Raw genomic sequence first — 23842 nt, 5'->3', positions numbered from 1 at the left:
CGTGTCTTCATTCCACCTACTTCACATACAAGGGTCAGTACTTTTATGTGAAGCATTATAAACAGCACTGTTTATAATGTTGGGAAACCTGCAGTCAGCTGAGACTGAAGGAGTCACTTGGATGAGTGAGAAAAGTTTTTCTCACTGAAAACTACATCCAGATGATCAGAATCAACTTTTTGAGAATGAAGGATGGAGGCTGTGTTTGTGTGCTTTTCCTGTGATTGATACTACAGACTGTATATTGGCAATGGCCATTGCCATGTGTTTTGATCGAGTGAAAACTGAGGTACACTGTAGGCTCATATAGAGGAGACTAACAGAGTAGCCAGAGTAGCTGGAGAGAACCCAGACAGGTGGAGGGAGAACATGCAATCTCCACACAAAAAGCCCAGCTGGTGGATTCAAACCCACAAACTTCTTTCTGTGAGGTAACAGTACGAACCACTGTACCTCTGTGCCACCCATTTGTCTTATTGTTTAATATCTGTGTAGGTTCTCAGTCATCCAGGTCATGGTTGTCTAAGGAGTTTGGAAAGAAAGTCACTAAACTTCCTTAAGTTTCTTGAAGACGTCTCACCTCTCATCTAAGAGGCTTCTTCACTTCTAAAAGCAAAGGGTGGAGAGTCCCGAGTGTTTAACCTTAGTGGGAGATTGTCCCTTAAGAGGGTTATACACCCATTTTTAATCATGTGTGTCAGGTGTGAAAAAAGATGTGCGTCATTATGGACCTAAACATTTTTGGACTAACTCACTGTATGTTTGTCTGCTCAGACGAGTGGAAAATCCGAGCTGAGGGGGCATTCAATGAAAAAACATCCGACATCTGGGAACTCAGAATTTACATTTTTTATTACTTATTCAGAGATTACCACTGGAGATTTTGGGTGAGATCAGGGTGAGAGCTTGCCTCACCCTATCATGTGACATATTATGGTCAACTGAGGAAAGAAGGTAGGTGACTGACAGCCTCTGAGAATAAAACATAATTATGAGCTGGTAAATATGTCACCTGACCTGAAACAACAGAAGGTAAGAAGCAAACACAAGAAGCAAGCCTGCATGTTTGCAGTGGACAGGAAATGTGAACACGTCACACAACTGCTGTGGTCAAAGCTACAGGAGCTGTTTGAGGTTTGTATAAAAGGAAAGGAAGCACAGAGAGGCCACAGTCAGAAGAAACACTCTGGTCTTATCTGTATTAAATGCAGCTTCTCTTTTTATTATTGATGTAAAGTCAAAGTGTTTGAGATCAGCTGAGGATCAGAGTGCAGCAGGGCTGGATGTGAGGATGGGGCACTCTTTGCTCTGCATGACGGGGTTATTGTGTAAGTACATTTGTGACATTGTTTGAATGGCACTGATTAATGAAAGTGTTTCTCATGTGTGAGAATTAGAGTGTATCACTGGTTTGAAGTGTTTATGTGAGAGTTTGAACAAAGCATATTTGTGATGTTTATGATAGTTACAGACAAATGTTGGCTGGTTCCTTGGTTCAGTTTAGTCTGGAGTATCATGTTGGATACATCGCTGCTTGTTGCACTTGACTCACTGTTGTGTACAAGTTCATATATTCATATTGTTTTACAAATATATACAATTTTATAGGGTACTAAAAATGTTATAATATTTTTTTATGTTTCAAACTTGTTACTAAATTAATACAAATACTAAATGTGCACAGAAAGATTGTGATGAGCAGTAACTGCGTCATGTGAAAATGAATCTTTAAAAATACTTTTGTTCATTTTGACTTTGATTTTCTGTCAGTTTGATCCTGATGATGTTTAATCTTTACTTTAGTGCTCGATACTCTCTTCTACATTAATGCTGAAGGTGAGAAATGTTTCTTATTCTTTTCTTCACATTTATAAAATATGTATAATTTTGCTCCGATATTTCATATTTCATTCACCATTTGAAATCACATCCTGTCTCTCTGTTTGTGCATCGTTTTATTTAAGGCACAAAATCAGTATATTAACAATGAAGTAAGTCAGATACTGTAATCACAATTTTCCTGGTTGCGATTTTGAATCAATAACAACATCATCATCAACAACAACAACAACAACAATAACAACAACAACAATAACAATAACGATAACGATACTAAAAAGTTAGAGGTTTAGGATTTTGCTGAAGAGGTGAGTTTCGAGAAGTTTTTTAAGGATTCCAGTTACAGGGAATTACAGATCTCATATGGAAGAGAGTTCCCAAAGGTGGGGGGCGCTGCACTGAAGACTCTGTCCCAAAGGCATTGAGGTTTATGTGAAGGACAGAAAGCAGACTCTTGGCTTAGGACCATAGCATCAAGGGGTCCGTTCTTCGTACTTCGCTTACTACATCCAAGACCAAATCATCGCGCTAACTTTGAGCTCGCTAATCCGGTTCCCCGAACACACCTGCTGTTGACGATTAGTACAGCTGGATGAAGTAATGTGAGATCACTGGGTGGCTTAACAGGGGCTACGCATCGATAGTAGAAACATTGATCGGCAACCCTCTGATTGGTCGGCGAAAATGTCAAAAGGAGCGCGCTCGGTATTTTTCGGCAGCAGAGCAAGAACCCTTGAGTGAGGGATTTCAGGAGTTTCAGAGTTTAATCAGAACGCAAGGGAACACTGCAAAGGCTGCAAAAGCAAGGAGAGAGGGCTGGCAGAAAGTTGCTGACAAATTAAACTCGTAAGTAATTTAATAATAACAATAATAATGGAGTGGATTTATATAGCGCTTTTCAAGGCACCCAAAGCGCTTTACAATGCCACTATTCATTCACTCTCACATTGACACACTGGTGGAAGCAGCTACGGTTGTAGCCACAGCTGCCCTGGGACAGACTGACAGAAGCCAGGCTGCCATATTGCGCCATCGGCCCCTCTGGCCAACACCAGTAGGCGGTAGGGTAAATTTATTATATTATATTACATTATATCATATTATATTATATTACATTATGTCCTCTTTCACATTAGAGCCACAACAGGACCCACTAGAACATGGGAACAAGTAAAAGTGAAATATAAGAATATTCTACAGATTGGTAATATTTATCACAAAAAAAGACAGGTGGTGGTCCTGCACCCCCTCGTCAACAAGTTGGTTAAGTAAATAATACCCTCACGGGAAAATCGATATCTCTCTATGAGCACACTGTCGCGCTGAGCTAAAGGATCCTGTCTATCCCGCAATATACGCTGAATTCTGAGGACTCTCCTTATCAATCTTGCACCTTCCGCAATGGGTTGGTCGCGTAAACGGACAGGACATGGCTGCGACAGGCTTCCCAAATCCACCTTTGCTTTTATAGCCGTGGTCTCTCATCTTGATTACATGAAGTAATTTACAATTACTACTCTGAAATATGAATTACATCTGAAATAATCAAATACATGAAATAGATTGATTAATAGTAAATTTCCCTTTTTTTAGGAAATGACCTGTATGTATCTGTATGGAATCAATAAAAGGATCAAGTGCTGCATTATCTTTAGTTACATTGATGTTATTTATTTATGGTAAAACAGTGGTAAAATATCGCTGTTGCTTTCGTATAAATGAAGCGGACATACCTGCGTGGCCGCGATCTAATCTTGTTTACATAAAGTAAACCTGCTCCCGAGCAGGTTTACGCTCACGGATCTGTTGCTATGACAGCAAGTCCCGGATGAGCTTCGGAGAACCGAACGATCCAAGATCACGCGAAATCGTCAACAATCAAATCCAGCTAACTTACTTAGCGAGGTACGAAGAACGGACCCCAAGACTGTGTAGTTGCAGCAGGTCAGAGATACTAAGGTGCCAGGGCATTGAGGGATTTGTAAGTAAGCACAGAACCTTGGGGCACACAGTGGTTAACTGGAGCAGAGGTGGAGCTGAAGTCTCCCATGGTGACAAAGACAAACTGTGTTCTGTTGGAGAGGTTTGACTGAAAGCAAGAGAGCACGGTACCAGTGAGAAGACGATGATTGATTACGCAGGAAGGAAGGATGGTGTGAGGGCTGCAGAGAGGTCCAGGAGGATGAGGATAAGAACAGTCTCAGTGCTGTGTCGTGTTCTGAAGCCAGATTGGAAGAGTTCATAGAGCTCATGGTATGACATGTGTTGATGTGGTGGCCACTGCTCTTTCCAAGGATACACAGGCATGGGTACACCTGCACAGGAACACAACAGGGTCAGTCATAGAATAAAGTGATGTAATCATCATTCAAGAAACTGCTGAGTTTATAAATTCAGAAGAAAAAGATTCTCCAAACAGACGAGGAGATTGATTTAGAAACCAGCGTTTATAACAGCTGTAAATGTGCACAGTTCACTGAATGATGTAAGCTCAGTAAATCTTCTTGATTCTATCTTCAGTTCATGCGTAGACACATTTGTGTATTTGAGGATGACTTTACTTGTTTCAAGAATTTTACATTTGAATATCTGCAGCCACTTCTCGTGTTATTTGTGCTCCTTTCCCTGATACAGAAAATATTCAATCATGTGTTTCAGCTGTGAAGTGTTCAAGGATAAGACATAAAAGGCAACTACAGGGGATTATCATGTTTAAACTACAGGCAAGTGTCTCGATTAGCTGAGACACTGTTCAGTAACTGAATCGTCATAATATTAATAAATGAGTATGTTTAAAAAGTCCTCAAGAACTCATGAAAACTGTGGTCATAAATGTAAAGATGAAAATGCAAAAATAACAGCTCAACATTAATAAAATAAAACTTCCTGTTTCAATTTAAAAATGGACAGCTCACACGGACAAATAACAAACTCTGACTTTGTGTGTTTATGTGTTGATCTCAGCCTCACAGATCTGTGCAGTCACTCTGTTGTTTTATTCAGAATATTTATATGGTTTCATTTGTTTGATGAAAACACATCTTATTATTTTCAAGTCCAAATGTCACCAGGATGCAGTAAATCTTTTGACTCTTAACAGCAGCAATAAAAATCAGGACATCTTCAAAATGGCTTTATGCTTCCATCAATCTCTAACTTGATGTTTCTATGTGAACAGTTCCCATTAAGCCCACCGTGATCCTCGAGCCACCCTTGACTCAGATATACAGCAGTGAGACAGTCACTGTCAGATGTGAGATTCAGGAAAGTGATGGAAGCCATTTGATGTTTATAATGTCATCAGCCAAGTTAGAACCACCGTCAACATCTGAATACAGAATCAGCAGAGCTACAGAGTCTCACAGTGGAGAATACAGATGCTGCACTTTTACATTGTGCGGTGACATCATCACACTGACTGTATCATGTAAGTTGGACACATTTCATTTGGTAATATTGTTCTCTGTTTTATCTGTTTTATCTTAGTAGCAAAATCAGTGAGAAACAGTTTTAAATGTGGTGATAAAAAAAACACAATAATCGCCAGAGTGAAAAAAAACTTTGTAACATAAATATTAAACTCAGATGTGATGATCTCAGTTTCTTCCATATGTGCATGTGTGTGGTTTTCACCACTGCAGCTCTGAATTATGACACAATTACTTTATTTATTTGTTTTTAATTTTTATTTTAAGTTGATCAAACATGATCAATAAATACAGAATGAGCAGAGCTGCTGCCTGAAAATACAGATGCTGAAAAAAGAAAAGGCTGATCATCAACAGAGAAGAGTTCTGTTATCACATCACAGCCCTGGTTGGGGTCGGGGATAGCATACAGTATGAATAACATCTGTGTAAATTATGACTGATAAATGCTGCTGACTGTGCACTGGTTATGTATCTTTATGCATATATATTTATGTGATCATGATCCTTAAAACAAACATTTAAATAAAAAACAGATTAACAAAAAATCTGAAAATAAGAGCGACCACAATCAACTGGCCTCAGATCAGCTAACAGTGTATAGTTCGCCTGTTTCTGCATTTAGGAGTACAGTTTGATGGCAGAGCATAAAATCAGTCTCACCTGATTCTTGATTCACTCTGATAAAGTTTTCATCATGTTATATACATCCAGCGTTAGCTCCTGGCTCTCTAGCTGGCTAACAGTTAGCTGAGATACCTGTGCTGTCCTCATGTGTGCTGCTGCCAGTTGTTGATTCTCATCAAATTTGCTTTGAAGACACTTTTTTGTTCTTGTGCTGTTGGTGCCTGTTTGCATCAAGTGTGATGATCACACTGAGATCAGGGACCGACCTACCTGAGAAACCTGAGATCTATTATTGAATTCCATCCATCTTCTCAACCCATCATCCAGGGTCGTGACATATTAAGCACTTACTGAATTAAAAAAATACATAAATTGTAAATTAATAAAAATAAATTGGATTTTTTTAAATTACTATTGAGTTTTTATGTTGATCTTTATTTGTTATATAACAAAGTTTTTCCTGAAGCAACTGACGGTCTGATGTTTGTCTTTCCTGTAACTTCAACAGCAAGTAAACCCAGAGCCACACTGACAGCACAAAGTTCAGTCATACCAGCAGGGGGCAGTGTGACACTGAGCTGCTCTGTGGAGGGCTCTGCTGGCTGGAAGTTTGACTGGTTCAGACGTGATTCAGAGTTTTCTGGAGCTCAGAAAATAGGAGCTGGAACATCAGAGCACACGATCAGTATTTCAGAAGGAGGCATCTATTACTGCAGAGGAGGGAGAGGAGATCCAGTTTTCTCCACAGAGGACAGTGCTGCAGTTACAATTCAGAAACAAGGTGAGGGTGAAATTTTGTTGTGAAATAAAACGAAACATCATGATTAAACTGAAGTAACAATTGATTTATGATTTTTTTCAGTTTAATATTTGTGTTTATTTGTTTGTTAGGGAAAGTTTGGGCTGCTGTGAAACTGCAGCACAGCTGGTCTCAGATATTCACTGGTGAGACAATCACTCTCAGATGTGAGATTCAGGGAGGTGAAGGAAAGGTGTGGAAATATGAATGGACAGCACCCAACACAAACAGCCCTCCAACATCCAGTGAATACAGGATCAGCAGAGTTTCAGTGTCCCACAGTGGAGACTACAGATGTCGGGGTAGCAGTGACTATCTCTTAACAGGATGGAGTGATGCCTTCACACTGACAGTTTCATGTGAGACACCATGGAGGCTCTTAAAATATCAGCAGTTTAAAGAGGAATGTACAGAGATGACAGTTTGATAAAAGAATGATAAATCAGTGAAATCTTTAGTTTGTTAAACAGTCTAATGTGTCACATGCAGGGAAACTATTTTTTTAATTACTCTGTTAATGTTTAAAGTGTGATTAGTGCTGTAAGAAATGTATTCTTTATGATGATTTTTTTTTTTTAATGGTTTTGTTTCTTCAACAGCAAGTAAACCCAGAGCCACACTGACAGCACAAAGTTCAGTCATACCAGCAGGGGGCAGTGTGACACTGAGCTGCTCTGTGGAGGGCTCTGCTGGCTGGAAGTTTGACTGGTTCAGACGTGATTCAGTCTCTTCTAAAGCTCAGCTCATGAGAGGAAATGAAGCAAACAGAGTTATTAGTGTCTCACAAGGAGGTCTGTACCACTGCAGAGGAGGGAGAGGAGATCCAGTTTACTACACAGAGGACAGCAGTGATGTCACAGTTACAGAAACTTGTGAGATTAATTATTTTATTTCTACCAGACTAAGAGGTCATAATATGTTCTGTGCTAAGAACTTTATTCAACAACTGCAAGTTTATTAACCCTTAAATAGGGAAAGTCTTTAGTTTTCCGTTCATTAAGATTACTTGGAGAGGCGAGAAATGGAAAAATAGAAAACATTTCTCGGCCTTATTTTTGATCTTTATGTTTCTTTTTGTCTCTAACTTTTTCACTTCATTACTTAAATCACGCTGCTGTTATTGTGTATATATTTATTTATATTTCTTCATACATTCTTATATAGTTCTATATTGTGTATTTTGTTGTACAGTTATTTTATTTTCAACTTTAATTTATATATTTTATCTTATTCTTTCCCAGTTAAATTTACCCTTCATTCTAATTTGTGTTGTACAGTTATCTCCTTTTTAACCTTAATTTATATCTTATTCCTTCCTAGTAAAATTTACCCTTTTTAATTTTTCATATTTATTTCCTATCTTATTCATAGCTTTTTCCTTTTTTGTGTTCTTTAGGTCACGAGCAGTTGTCCAAGCATTTCACTGCATATCGTACTGTGTATGACTGTGTACGTGACAAATAAAATTTGAATTTGAATTTGAATTTAACTGGATATTTTTCTGTGAACAGTTCCCAGTAAGCCCACTGTGACCCTGCAGCCATCCTGGACTCAGATATACAGCGGTGAGACAGTCACTGTCAGATGTGAGATTCAGGGAGGTGAAGGAGCTCAGTGGACGTATGAATGGAGAGCAGCCAAGTTAAACACACCTCCAACATCCAATGAATACAGAGTTAAAGAGGAATGTACAGAGATGACAGTTTGATAAGAGAATGATAAATCAGTGAAATCTTTGGTTTGTTAAACAGTCTAATGTGTCACATGCAGGGAAACTATTTTTTTAATTACTCTGTTAATGTTTAAAGTGTGATTAGTGCTGTAAGAAATGTATTCTTTATGATGATTTTTTTTTTTTAATGGTTTTGTTTCTTCAACAGCAAGTAAACCCAGAGCCACACTGACAGCACAAAGTTCAGTCATACCAGCAGGGGGCAGTGTGACACTGAGCTGCTCTGTGGAGGGCTCTGCTGGCTGGAAGTTTGACTGGTTCAGACGTGATTCAGTCTCTTCTAAAGCTCAGCTCATGAGAGGAAATGAAGCAAACAGAGTTATTAGTGTCTCACAAGGAGGTCTGTACCACTGCAGAGGAGGGAGAGGAGATCCAGTTTACTACACAGAGGACAGCAGTGACGTCACAGTTGTGGAGATTTGTGAGTTTTAAACTTTCTGTTATTTAAGTTTCTCATGTGTTTCATACAAATGTAGAAATAAACATTGTGGCATCAACTCCAAAAAAACCTGCATATTTATCGCTCATTAGCTGCTGTTAGTCTTTAAATTGTGTTTTATTAAATATTTTTGGCCTCTCTTTCTAAATGCTTCTTTATCCTAAACTGACTTTAAGTGGATCCGTTTAGGATCTGTGTATTAAGCCACAGAGCCATAAAAACAAACAAACAAACAAACAAACAAACAAACAAACAAACAAACAAACAAACAAACAAACAAACAAACAAACAAAAATAAAGGTTAATCCTGAACATGTTGTTATCTGAGGTCATCAACAGCTCAGCTAACATCAAATCAGATCAGGGTCGGTAACCCGCGGCTCTTCCGCCCCTCAGCTGTGGCTCCCACAAGCTTTGGGTGAAAAAATGAAAAATAAAAGTCCCACACAACATCCCAACATCTGCAGGAGGAAGTTTACAGAGTGAGAAAAAGAAAAGTGTGTTTATAGCAGCAGCTACTGCAGCCAGAGAGAGTCTGACAGGCCCAGCTGTGAGCCACATGTTAGTATCCAGCTGTTCACTGTGTTCACCGCCTCCAGAGGAAGAAAGTGTGCTGCTGTAACCTTCCCTCGCCTCTCTCCATCTCTGCACTTTGCCATAAGTTGACCCAGAGCAGAAAGCTAGTTAGCAGCTACGAGCCAAACTCAGAACACTGAGCATCAGCCAGAGGTCTCCGTGGGTCAGAGCCGTGGATCTGGAGATAAACCTGCCGTTCTGACACTCATGTCAACATGACAAAGTCTGCTTTCCATAAGGAGACAAATTTGTGTTGAAAGTGTTACAAACACACACGACATGATCAACAAGCAATGATTTGTGACTTGAAAGCAGCTCACATTTGTGGATCTGTGTGAAGCTGGCAGTTAAATTAGACTCAAAACCCCACGTGGGCACGAGACGTGATCTGTGCGTGTCAGGTGACTCGTCCACATGTATTTAAGCTGTTGTGAGCTGTGTATTATCACCAGATATGCTGTTATTGTGCAATAAATATCTTTATGTTTTCGACCCTGAGCTGATGTATTTTATACTCAGGGCTGCCCGTGGCTGCATGAAAACAACAGAAGATGATCGCTCATTGAAATGGACTGAAGACATAATTATATACAAATAGTTTTCATGATTATTCTTCTTATTTTACAATTATTGGACCACAGCTACATTTTATTTACTTATTCTGAACTCAAACAGACCTGCAGAATGATGCTTTATTTAAAGTAGGCCTGCACAGGCCTGTGCTGTTTTTCTCCTCTTTAAAGTTTTTGTTAAAAAGTTCTTAAAAGGTAAAAAAGCTCTTCTTCTTGTTAAGACATCTTGTATTGTATTAAGTATATTTATTATCATCTCTGAATTATGGACGATGAATTTTAAAGAAAGAAATATGAAAAACAATCCAGACGTTAAAATTTGTGCCTCAATGATCAGCAGTTACTCAGGTTTGTGTCGACACATTTGTACAATAATTTGTGTGAACTGGAGACCTGAAAAGTTGCACACAAATCACTGCACACATCTGTAAATCTTACTTTCTGCTTGTGAATCATATTATACACAGTTGTACCACTTTCAAGGTAAATTTGTTGCCATAAAAACAAGGATATACTGTCCACCTTCACTCCCTGTCTCTGTAGCTGTAAGTGGTTCTTCAAAGGGAAAATGCAGCTGTTAGCTGTAATGTTAGGATTTGTAGATCACTTTATAAATGTGGAGTGTGTGGAGAACAGGCTGTGTGAGTCAGATACACCAGTGGGCCACCACACACGTGTACCACACGGTAAATAAATGTAAACACTGATTTTTAAATCCAGCTTCATTTACAGTCAAAGTGTCACCAGGATGCAGTAAATCTTTCTCCTCTGAACAACAGCAAAAAGAAAACCAGGCTTCAAAATGACTTCATGTTTCTATTTGTGTCTAACTGGATAATTTTCTGTGAACAGTTCCCAGTAAGCCCACTGTGACCCTGCAGCCATCCTGGCCTCAGATATACAGCGGTGAGACAGTCACTGTCAGATGTGAGATTCAGGGAGGTGAAGGAGCTCAGTGGACGTATGAATGGAGAGCAGCCAAGTTAAACACACCTCCAACATCCAATGAATACAGAATCATCAGAGCTACTGAGTCTGACAGTGGAGGATACAGCTGCCGGGGCAGGGGGGACTATTTCTTCACAGAGTGGAGTGATATCATCACACTGACTGTATCATGTAAGATCTTTCATCCAGATTATTTCAAATTACTTATTGTGTTAATCTAACCTTTAATTGGGAAAATGAGTCATCTGCCTATTAAATAAAATCACAAATCAGATGTTAATTTATTTTTTTTTATTCTAGTAACTTTCAAACATGATAACAGACAGTTTGTGTTTATATTACAAAACTGATCATTTAACCATTTGTGGACAGGCTGCAGTCTTCAGTGTCCATGAACAGCATCAACATGCTGGTTCAGACGTTTCTTCTCAGGGTAGATATTATTTCTTTTCTTCTTGTATAAAAATATTTTTAATGTTAGTTTTAATTCAAAATTAATGGTTAAAAACATGTTACACATGTGAACATCATAGAAAAAGCAAGTGAATGTTTCAGTTCAACAAGTGCTCCAGTCAGACATTAAACTTCAGTAACACTGTGCAGTTATGAAACTTTAATCTGAGTCAAACTGATTTAATCAGCATTAAATAAATCAATGAAATAAACATCACCCCACAGATACAACCTCAGTGAATTATGTCCAGTGTTCACTCAGTGTGGGTGTTAAACTGTGTGACTGGAGTCGTGCTTTGTGGCATCGAGAGCTCAAAACACTCCGTCAGCAACAAACTGAGTATGGATTAAAAAAGTACACTTGGTGACAGACAAACAGGGTATTTTAAAACTTTACTTATACTCGATAGCACTATAATTACTGCTTGTCAATTGAAATGCATTCTGGGATACCTGGCTGCCCCACGTCCACAGTACCACCAGTTCATCGCAGTCGATTTTCTAGTATTGATCTGTGCTGACTTACTCTACATGGTAACCAATCAGATGTTAGACAAGCTGCAGTGGCAGCGTTAAACAAGACCCTCCACAGGTTGATCACTGTTAAGTCTAATTGTTGAATGTCGCCATTGTGTTTCTTAAATTTGTATAGTCTTAGTTTAAGCAGTAGGATCAAAGCCATTCCTTTGATCCTGACCACCTCTCCAGCCACTCTGTGCTGGGGGAGGTTTTATTGTAGATACATCCTAACTTGAAGAGCTGTTTGATGTTTGGTAGAGCTTCCTACCCTTTGTATGGTTTCACTGTGTTATCTTTGGTAAACCATACATTGGGTGTGGGGGAAGACTACCCTCTTTATGACCAAGGATGTTGTTCCTGCTTTTAGGTTTTATGACCCTTTGACCACATAACACACACACACACACACACACATTCTCACATAACACACACACACACACACACATTCTCACACACACACACACATTCTCACACACACACACACACACACACTCAGTGTATACATTTACATACAGTGCCTTGTCTTTGTAACCAAAGGGGGGTTGCAAGGGGAGGTGTTTTGTAAACTATTGTTTGAAGTTTGTCAATAAAAGGCGGCGAGAGGAGGCCACCAGTGTGGTCATTTCAACGTGCTGGTCACAGACGAGAGGCCTCCCTTGCGCAAGAACTCGAACGTTGTTGCCTTGCTTTTCTTTCATGGGAATAAGTCTTAGATACAGCGGGGTCTGAGTTTAGACCCAACAATCACATTTTGGAAAGTTTGGTCTCATGAGGAACACAAACTGTTGGGTCTGTGTTTCCACAAACCCCACTAATTCTAGAGACTTATTCATCATGAAGAAAACAAGACAGTCGATCGATCGATTATTTGCGCAAGGGAGGCCTCGTCTGTGTCCACCACGAAAATGACCCCCAGATCTGACCTCCTCCTGCTACCTTTTATTGGGAGACAGTTCACACAAAACACGTCAGAACAAAACCACGCCCCCTTGGTTCTAAGACAAAGCATTTTATGTATATGTGTGAACTTCTGTAAGTGTGTGTGTGTGTGTGTGTGTGTTATGTGAGAATGTGTGTGTGTGTGTTATGTGAGAATGCGTGTGTGTGTGTGTGTGTGTGTGTGTGTGTGTCCTCCTGCTGACCAAAGGGTCGTAAACCCAGGAAGCTTACATCAAAAGAAACAGATCTTTCAGATAGGATGTATCTACAATAAAACCTCCCCCAGCACAGAGTGGTTGGAGAAGTGGTCAGGATCAAAGGAATGGCTTCGATCCTACTGCTTGAACTAAGACTGTACAAATTTAAGAAACACAATGGCAACATTCAACAATTAGACTTAACACAAACTCCATCTTTAGCAGAATTAAACTCAAAGGACTCCTGTGTGGTTTTATTTTATTGGAGACTTCATTGGAGTCTGTCAGCCTCTCTGATTGTTGAGTTTTCCTCTGTAATTAAATTTAAGATCATAGAAAACTACATAAACATGATGTTGGAACCATGTCAGCGATGGTCGCGGTGCTCGAACAATAACAGACACCATTCAGTGTAGTGTGATTTTAGACTATTATTAAAGGGAAAAGTAGAGGGGACACAAACAAACTGACCATGGATTAAACATGGATAAAGTACTTTGTATTTGTAACATTTGTCTTTGAATAGATGAAGAATAAATCAGAGGGAATCTGTAGTGTAGTTGTGCATGAAGACAGTCTAATGTGTCACATGCAGGTAAATGTTTTCTGTTTGGTGCTAGAAGCTAAATGACTGAGTGAATGTGTAAAGTTTGATCATTACTATTAAGCACTTACTGAAAAAAACAACAAATTGCATATTTCTAAAATGATTCTTGAAGTTTTTTACTTTCTCTTTAAAATCTTTATTTATTGTAACACAGTTTTTCCTGAAACAACTGACAGTCTGATGTTTGTCTTTCCTGTAACATCAACAGCAAGTAAACCCAGAGCCACACTGACAGCACAAAGTTCAGTCATGCCAGCAGGGGGCAGTGTGACACTGAGCTGCTCTGTGGAGGGCTCTGCTGGCTGGAAGTTTGACTGGTTCAGACGTGATTCAGAGTTTTCTGGAGCTCAGAAAATAGGAGCTGGAACATCAGAGCACACGATCAGTATTTCAGAAGGAGGCATCTATTACTGCAGAGGAGGGAGAGGAGATCCAGTTTTCTCCACAGAGGACAGTGCTGCAGTTACAATTCAGAAACAAGGTGAGGCTGAAATTTTGTTGTGAGATAACACAAATTAATGATTAAATGAAAGTAACACATAAATATGATTTTTTTTTTTTATTCCTTGTTGATTTTTTTTTTTCAATTTAATATTTGTGTTTATTTGTTTGTTAGGGAAAGTTATGGCTGCTGTGAATCTGCAGCACAGCTGGTCTCAGATATTCACTGGTGAGACAATCACTCTCAGATGTGAGATTCAGGGAGGTGAAGGAAAGGTGTGGAAATATGAATGGACAGCACCCAACACAAACAGCCCTCCAACATCCAGTGAATACAGGATCAGCAGAGTTTCAGTGTCCCACAGTGGAGACTACAGATGTTGGGGTAGCAGTGACTATCTCTTAACAGGATGGAGTGATGCCTTCAGACTGACAGTTTCATGTGAGTTGGACCATGATTCATGCTGACATTTCATGTTTTCATGTTTACATCTGTCTTAACAGGAAAACTCCAACAATGATCCAGCTGTCTGCAGGCAGCTCAGGACAACAGTTTTTCTCACTGTGCAAACAGAAAGGAGAGACACCATGGAGGCTCTTAAAATATCAGCAGTTCAAAGAGGAATGTACAGAGATGACAGTTTGATAAGAGAATGATAAATCAGTGAAATCTTTAGTTTGTTAAACAGTCTAATGTGTCACATGCAGGTAGGGATGGGAATTGATAAGAATTTATTGATTCTCATTGGCTCCACTTTGAGAGTCGCCACCATCTCTAAGCAGAATATCAAAGACATTCATGCAGATTAGAGGCTGTGAGGTCAAATGTTTGTGCATGTTGGAGGTATTTCCCCTCTTTGTTGGGATCAGTGTTGGGATCATTTCTCAAAAAAAGTAAAGCAAAAAAGTTCTTACACAAAACCAGCACAAAGAAACTTTAAAGCGGTCGTCATGGTGATTTTACTGTAGAAACATGAACAACTTTTTTTTTTTTTTTTTTTTTTTTTAAACTTGAATGAGGAAAATAAAAGAGAGAAAGAAAGAGGGGGAAAAAACAGCGGGGAAGAGGGACGGGGATAAAGGGCAAAAAACAAAAACCAACAAAATAAGCAGACAAAAAATACATATATCAATCACCTGGATCACCTGTTGAGAAAGAAAAAAGAAAACAAGCAGAAGAAAACGAGAGTAATAGAATAAACAACATCACGATGATCTATGGGAATATAACAGTAAATACTAAATATTAAACATTATTGTGCAGCACGTAAGATCAACAGAACACAGTGTGCTTTGAGGTAGGAGCCAAAAAGGGTGTAGTTTGTGTGTTTGTGAGCACCCGTGTGTACACCTGTGAGCATGGACGCGCTTGTATTTAAAAGGTTCCTTCATGTAATGATCTGCTAGAGGGTGTGGGGGGGCCACAGCCCCGTCCTCCAGGGCATGAAGCAGGTATGGAGGAGATCAAAACTCCAGACATCCAGAGGCCCCCAGAACACAAGAGACCAAGGAAGACCAACAGAGGGGCAGCCGCGCCACTGTCCCAGAAAGAGCTGAGGAGAGTCCCAGATGAGGGGTCACTCAGCAGCCGCGGAGCAGAAGCCAGGGGGAGTTGCAGTGACGCGCCCGTGAGCTCCGCCGGCAGCCAGCTGTGCCTGAGTGACCGAGCCCCAGGCCGAGAGGCCGGGGGCACCCCACCTCCGAAGTGGCCCGAGCGAGCCCCAGGCTCCAGGCCCTGATAAGCAGCCACCAAGGAGTGAGCCGGTGTGTACCTTGGCGCCCATCCCCAGACACAAAGAACCACCAACGCACTGATGTCTGAGGGCGTCTGCCACTGGCCTGAGATGTCCCCAGAGAGATGGCGTCTGATACCCAACCTGACATATAGACACAGACAAACAGGCACACACAGATACAAACATCCATTCCCACCCTCATGCTCTCATATGCAATTACTCAACACTCACCCAACGTGGAGACAGACATAGAGAGACACTGTACACACGATCACACTCCCCAAGCGCACTCTATACCCCGGGTAGGTACCCTAGCCCCTGGAGGGGGAAACTGCACCCAGACCCAGGTGGTGTTACCCTTTTCTCTGCGGTGGGGAGAGGCAGACCGCCCCGACTCCGCAGCAGCAGGGAGGCCCCACACTCCAGACCGCAGTCGGATGGCCAACTCCTCCTCCTAGCCCCCCCGCTCCAGCAGGTCGCAGAGAATGGGGGTGAGAGAAAACTCCAAACCTCCCTCCACCCGCTCATTGTAGTGTTGATGCATGTGTGTTCTAAGGTGCCTTTAAAACCCAGGAGGGCATGGAGCTACCTGCCAGAGAGCAGCAGGTAAGCGCATAGTCCCTCCTGTTAGCCCTCAATGTCTACGTGTATTTAAAATTGAGAGGTGGGCAACAACGCCAGGGGTGAGGTGTACAACCGATTGTAATTTGGAGTCCGTCTAGCGTGCCCACCCCCAAGATCCTATATGTATGTGTTATAAGAGTGTGAGTAATATGAATGTCTAAGTTGTGAGATAAAATTGAGGCACAGACAGCCAGAAGGGGATCCGGAGGGGTGGGGGGGTGCCTCCCCTGCACCCTGGTGACACAAGGCCCTGCATGTGTGGGTGATTGTCTCCACATCCACGCTGGAGACTGCGCCACCATTTTCCTCTGAAAGCGAGAGTTCATAAATTGGATCGATAAGCAGGCAGACTAACAATTCCCAGGACTTGGACAACTGTAATCCAGTTCTCTACTCCCATCCCATTACTAATTACTGTTTGTGTTTGTAGATAAATTAATCAGTGAATGTTTAAAGTGTGATCAGTACTGTAGCAAGTTTATCCTTGATTATGTTTTAATGTTTTACTTATTTTGTTTCTTCAGCAGCAAGTAAACCCAGAGCCACACTGACAGCACAAAGTTCAATCCTACCAGCAGGGGGCAGTGTGACACTGAGCTGCTCTGTGGAGGGCTCTGCTGGCTGGAAGTTTGACTGGTTCAGACGTGATTCAGTCTCTTCTAAAGCTCAGCTCATGAGAGGAAATGAAGCAAACAGAGTTATTAGTGTCTCACAAGGAGGTCTGTACCACTGCAGAGGAGGGAGAGGAGATCCAGTTTACTACACAGAGGACAGCAGTGACGTCACTGTTACAGAAACTCGTGAGTTTAATTGTTTTATTTCTACCATACTAAGAGGTCATTATGTAATGTGTGCTAACAACTTTATCTAATAGCTGTGAGTTTATTAACCCTCAGATAAGTTTTCTGCTCATTAAGATTACTTGGAGAGGTGGGAAAATAGAAACATTTATTGAACTTTGTTTTTGATTTAAGTCCACAATTGTGAGATTAAGGACTCACCCTCACAGAGAATGTGCTCTCCAAAAAACATCAACAAAACAATTCAGACCTTTAAAAAATGTATTTTAGCTACAAAAGTTCAGATTCCAAAGAAAAATGAGATCTTGCAGTGAAAAGTTTCAGATTTTGTTTTAATAACAAACAACAATACAATTGTTTCTTTGTTACAGTGTTGATGTAAATACCAGCCGTACCTGCAGGTGTAAACATGAGACTGTGCTATAACAATGTAAACACTGTATACAGTGGGGCAAAAAAGTATTTAGTCAGCCACCGATTGTGCAAGTTCCCCCACTTAAAATGATGACAGAGGTCAGTAATTTGCACCAGAGGTACACTTCAACTGTGAGAGACAGAATGTGAAAAAAAAATCCATGAATTCACATGGTAGGATTTGTAAAGAATTTATTCGTAAATTAGGGTGGAAAATAAGTATTTGGTCACCTCAAACAAGGAAAATCTCTGGCTCTCACAGACCTGTAACGTCTTCTGTAAGACGCTTTTCTGTCCCCCACTCGTTACCTGTATGAATGGCACCTGTTTGAACTCATCATCTGTATAAAAGACACCTGTCCACAGCCTCAAACAGTCAGACTCCAAACTCCGCCATGGCCAAGACCAAAGAGCTTTCGAAGGACACCAGGAAAAGTATTGTAGACCTGCACCAGACTGGGAAGAGTGAATCTACAATAGGCAAGCAGCTTGGTGTGAAAAAATCAACTGTGGGAGCAATCATCAGAAAATGGAAGACATACAAGACCACTGATAATCTCCCTCGATCTGGGGCTCCACGCAAGATCTCATCCCGTGGGGTCAAAATGATCATGAGAACGGTGAGCAAAGATCCCAGAACCACACGGGGGGACCTGGTGAATGACCTGCAGAGAGCTGGGACCAAAGTAACAAAGGTCACCATCAGTAACACACTACAACGGCAGGGAATCAAATCCCGCAGTGCCAGACGTGTTCCGCTGCTGAAGCCAGTGCATGTCCAGGCCCGTCTGAAGTTTGCCAGAGAGCACATGGATGATACAGCAGAGGATTGGGAGAATGTCATGTGGTCAGATGAAACCAAAGTAGAACTTTTTGGTATAAACTCAACTCGTCGTGTTTGGAGGAAGAAGAATACTGAGTTGCATCCCAAGAACACCATACCTACTGTGAAGCATGGGGGTGGAAACATCATGCTATGGGGCTGTTTTTCTGCCAAGGGGACAGGACGACTGATCCGTGTTAAGGACAGAATGAATGGGGCCATGTATCGTGAGATTTTGAGCCAAAACCTCCTTCCATCAGTGAGAACTTTGAAGATGAAACGAGGCTGGGTCTTCCAACATGACAATGATCCAAAACACACCGCCCGGGCAACAAAGGAGTGGCTCCGTAAGAAGCATTTGAAAGTCCTGGAGTGGCCTAGCCAGTCTCCAGACCTCAACCCCATAGAAAATCTGTGGCGGGAGTTGGAAGTCCGTGTTGCTCGGCGACAGCCCCAAAACATCACTGCTCTCGAGAAGATCTGCATGGAGGAATGGGCCAAAATACCAGCTACTGTGTGTGCAAACCTGGTAAAGACCTATAGTAAACGTTTGACCTCTGTTATTGCCAACAAAGGTTATGTTACAAAGTATTGAGTTGTATTTTTGTTATTGACCAAATACTTATTTTCCACCCTGATTTACGAATAAATTCTTTACAAATCCTACCATGTGGATTCATGGATTTTTTTTCCACATTCTGTCTCTCACAGTTGAAGTGTACCTCTGGTGCAAATTACTGACCTCTGTCATCATTTTAAGTGGGGGAACTTGCACAATCGGTGGCTGACTAAATACTTTTTTGCCCCACTGTATGAGAGTTGTGTTGGATCTGATTGTTCAGTGTTCAGCATGGTGATGGCTGAGGGATCAAAGCTGTTCCTTAGTTTGTTAGTTTTTGTCTTTATGGCTCTGAAATGTCTGCCTGAAGGTAGACGTTCACACAGTGCATGACCTGGGTGAGATGGATCCTGAAGGATTTTCTTCGTGTTCCTGAGACTGCGGGAGCTGTGCAGGTCTTCAAGTGAGGGCAAAGGATGGCCGACTATCCTCTGGGTGACCTGTATAACCCTGTGGAGCTATTTCCTCTGTGCAGCTGTGCTATACAGTTCTTCATGTAGCACAGTATGCTATCAAAAACCGGCTACAGGTCAGGGTGTTTGAAAATATCTCAGTGCATCCTGATGAAACAATCCTGCCTCTGGCCTGGTTTTGACTGTCTTTGTGCTGATTGTAGCTATTTTACTAAGTGGGATGTGGCCGTGATCAAAAACAGTTATCAGTGGTCAGACTGGCCCGAGGTGTGGTTTAACCCTGTAGCCTGTTTGAGGTTGATTTTTTTTCACTCACGTTACTCTCATGTTTTAAACAGCAGAATTTTTATGTTTCTATTTGTCTCTAACTGGATATTTTTCTGGGAACAGTTCCCAGTAAGCCCACTGTGACCCTGCAGCCATCCTGGACTCAGATATACAGCGGTGAGACAGTCACTGTCAGATGTGAGATTCAGGGAGGTGAAGGAGCTCAGTGGACGTATGAATGGAGAGCAGCCAAGTTAAACACACCTCCAACATCCAATGAATACAGAATCATCAGAGCTACTGAGTCTGACAGTGGAGGATACAGCTGCCGGGGCAGAAGGGACTATTTCTTCTCAGAGTGGAGTGATATCATCACACTGACTGTATCATGTAAGATCTTTCATCCAGAGTATCTAAATAAGGAAAAAGCACTTCTTCTTTCTTACAGCTTTATAACTGTCTTTCATGTTGGTCAGTAAAATGTTTAGTTTTTATTCCAACAACAAAAACCTGAACAGCAGCTTTTTATTCACAGTGAAGAGAACAAAACATATGAGAGTAACTTCTCTGCTGTGCAGCTCTAATACATGAAAGATGAAATGCAGAACAAATGCTGAATCTGTCTCAGCTGCTCCACCACATCCACTAAGAAACATTAAATCCACTGATTGTTCCTCATGTGTGTTTTTAACTTAGAAATGCAGCAAATTAAATATGAAAGATTAGTGTTGTGTTTGTGTGATAGTTGTACAGTTTGTTGTAGCTTCACCATTAAAGTTATGTGATATTTATTATTGACATATTTCCACCAAGTTATTTCAACTGGTTTGATTCAGTCATTGACTTTTGTTCTTTTTCTAAACTGAACTGCAGATAAACCAAAGGCCAAACTGAGAGCTGATAACACAGCTGTTCCAGTAGGGGGCAGTGTGACCCTGACCTGCTCTGTGAACCCATCATCATCATCTGGATGGAAATACTACTGGTACAGAGATGAGAAATCCTCTGAAGCCCTGACCACACAAGATGCAGTTTTCCACTCAAATGGACAAATCAGTGTCTCACAGGAAGGACTCTACAGGTGCAGAGGAGGAAGAGGAAACCCAGTTTACTACACAGAGGACAGCCAGTCAGTCAGGATTGGGAAAACTGGTGAGTTTAACATGAAGTCAGATAAATTCCTGATTAAGGAGGAAGATGAAGAACAAAAGGCATTAACATTTTTGACATTCATGTGTTTTTATTGTACTTTCTTGAACAGTAACAGCCTCAAACAGGCCTGTTGTGACTCTGTATCCAAACTGGTCTGAGATATACAGAGGAGAGACGATCACTGTCAGATGTGAGATCCATGGAGGAGACACTGAGTGGGATTATGAGTGGGAAACAAACAGCATGATAAAAGCTCCAAATCAAAATGAATACAGGATTAGATCTGCTTCATCATCCAACAGTGGAAACTATCGCTGTAAGGGCAGAATGAAAAGTTCACAGCATGAAACAACAGAGTGGAGTGATTCAGTCACACTGACAGTTTCTGACAGTAAGTAGAGTCATAGTTCATTTAACCTGGAAATAGAAACAGTTTGTAAAAATGTGTTTTTATTAGTACATGTTGAGATATTTGACATGTTTAGATAGTCTCACTCTTAAAGTTCATCATAAATATTTGTGAGTCAACATTTTAGCGACATTGAATTCAGAGTTAAGAGACGAAACATTGAGAGAAAATCTTTGTTGATCAGATGAACCCCGTCCTGTCCTCACTGTGTCTCCATCATGGCTGAGTCCTGGAGCCTCAGTAACTCTGAACTGTGAGGTTGAACATCCGTCTGCAGGATGGAGCTTCTACTGGTATAAAGCTGTTGCTGATCTATCAGAGAAATCCTCCAGTTATGAGCTGCTACCTGATGGCAGTGGGACTGCACAGGACTCCTACATCATTCATGGACAGACACACACAGCAGGATATGTGTGCAGAGCTGGAAGAGGAGACCCAGAGTATCACACTGATCACAGTCAACCAAAGTTTGTCTGGTCTGCAGGTCAGTTTGATTCTCTCTGTCCTTTCAATGAAGATATTTTGTGTTGTAACCTTTATTCAAGAAGTGTTCAATAAGATTGACCTCATTAAAATCATTTTGATATTTTGAATTGTAACATCTGTGAGCTTTGTGTCTTCACTGCATGTTGTTCCCAGATGTTCATTCAGCAGCGTCTCTCACAGTGAGTCCTGACAGAGTGCAACACTTCACCTCTGACTCTGTCTCACTGACCTGTGAGGGAAACTTCACTGAGTGGAGAGTGAGGAAGTTCTCTGAGGACGGCCGACTCTCTGACTGTAGGAGAATGACTGGATCCACATGTGACATCAACACATCAAAGTCAGATACTGCAGTGTACTGGTGTGAGTCTGGATCAGGAGAGTTCAGCAGTGCAGTCAACATCACTGTACAGAGTATGTTATTATACATTTACTACTTGGATTTGGATGATTTAGACGTCACATGAACATTTGTTCCAGCTTTGCTGTATGTGAAGTCATTTCATGTGGGAAAAATAAAACACATACAGCAGTTTTTAAACACACAAGATCAGATCTTCATGATGAACATTTGTACAATCTGTTCTTGTTATTGTTTGTCAGCTTTTTCTCAAAGTGTGCACCAGCTGATGTGACTGAAACAATTGTGTGTGGTTGTGTCACAGATGATGGTAATGGTCCTATCCTGGTGAGTCCTGTTCATCCTGTGACTGAGGGAGCTTCTGTTAGTCTGAGCTGCAGTTTGAGAACACAAAAAATACTTTCCAATGTGTTTTTCTATCACAATGACAAACTTATTCAAAATGATCTCCGAGGGGAGCTGAAGATCTCTGCAGTGTCAAAGTCTGATGAAGGTTTCTACAAGTGTCAGTACTCAGGAAGAGAGTCAGCACAGAGCTGGATGTCAGTTAAAGGTGAGCAGGATCAAAACATACATTTTTGTAAATGAGTTTAATGACTGAGAAGGAACATTAGATTGTCTGATTTAATTCTCAAAGTCACCTGGCTCCATTTTATGAATGTATTTATTTATAAGATTATAATTTATTAATAATTAATTTCTGTTTGTGTTACAGTAACCATGTCAGGAGCTGACAGCTCTTCATCTCCTGTGTGGTTGATTGTTGGACTGGTTTGTGGAGTCTCTCTCATTATTATTCTCCTGCTCTTGTTGTATCGCTGCAGACAGTCCAAGTGTAAGAGCCTCTTTTCTATTTTTATTATTATTCATATTACATTAGGAATCTTTCAGGGTTACTAAACTAAATGACAACTTTGTTGTAGAAATTAAACTCAGTACAAATCCAAATTTAAATAAAAGTTGGAAACCACATTTCTACAATTCTTAGAAAAACAAACTATGAGGAAAGATGTGACAAAACAAAGGAAAACTGAGGCAGTTTATAAAACACATGATAATGAGATGATGAGTAACAGGTGTGAACTCAGCTGGTGATAACTAACGCCTCTTTTCCATTAATAATTACTCAGATCGACTGGTTTTCCATCACGCTCAAGTACCACCTAATGTGTGTGGTCATCGTCATAGTGACGTGGTCGAGCACCCCATGACTTAATTAGTATTTGTCATAAATGATTCAACAAAGGTGAACATCACGGCGATGATTTACCTGCAGTGTTGGGGAGTAACGGAATACATGTACCTCCGTTACGTATTTAAAATACAAAATATGAGTAACTGTATTCTGTTACAGTTACCGTTTTAAAAGGTGGTATTCAGAATACAGTTACTTTGTTGAAATAAATGGATTACACTGCGGTACTTTCCTGTTTCATATTGTCGCGGGTCAGGACTGTTTGGGTTTTGTTTGACAGCTACGTTCTGTTGTTCCAGGTGCCATGGTTACAGGGTGACGCTCTCTCTCTCTGCGTGTTTCTTGGGTGAGAGAGCGCCTTTTTGTTGTTGCTGTTGTTGTTGTTGTGCTAAGCTAATAGGCAGAATGCTACAGGTATAGCTCTAAAGAA

The 23842-nt window shown here is 40.8% G+C and overlaps 1 protein-coding gene across 1 annotated transcript; it reads left to right on the top strand.

Moving 5' to 3' along the window:
• Positions 1-4144: 4144 nt before the first annotated feature.
• LOC146579913 (basement membrane-specific heparan sulfate proteoglycan core protein-like) lies at positions 4145-23428 on the top strand. The gene is made up of 15 exons (XM_085268030.1): positions 4145-4148; positions 5018-5092; positions 6403-6675; positions 6792-7052; positions 7293-7565; positions 8205-8381; positions 13884-14156; positions 14298-14558; positions 17004-17276; positions 19936-20202; positions 21558-21857; positions 22013-22270; positions 22522-22770; positions 22933-23052; positions 23406-23428. Exons 1-15 carry the CDS (start codon positions 4145-4147, stop codon positions 23426-23428), a joined length of 3087 nt encoding a protein of 1028 aa, XP_085124156.1.
• The last annotated feature ends 414 nt before the right edge of the window (positions 23429-23842 follow it).

This window comes from Mchenga conophoros, linkage group LG3 (assembly GCF_057382185.1).
Source record: "Mchenga conophoros isolate Kocher_MC1m ecotype Shallow Benthic linkage group LG3, M_conophoros_male_GT1.1, whole genome shotgun sequence".
NCBI classification, from domain to species: domain Eukaryota; kingdom Metazoa; phylum Chordata; class Actinopteri; order Cichliformes; family Cichlidae; genus Mchenga; species Mchenga conophoros.
This window is presented reverse-complemented; position numbering and strand designations above follow the sequence as displayed.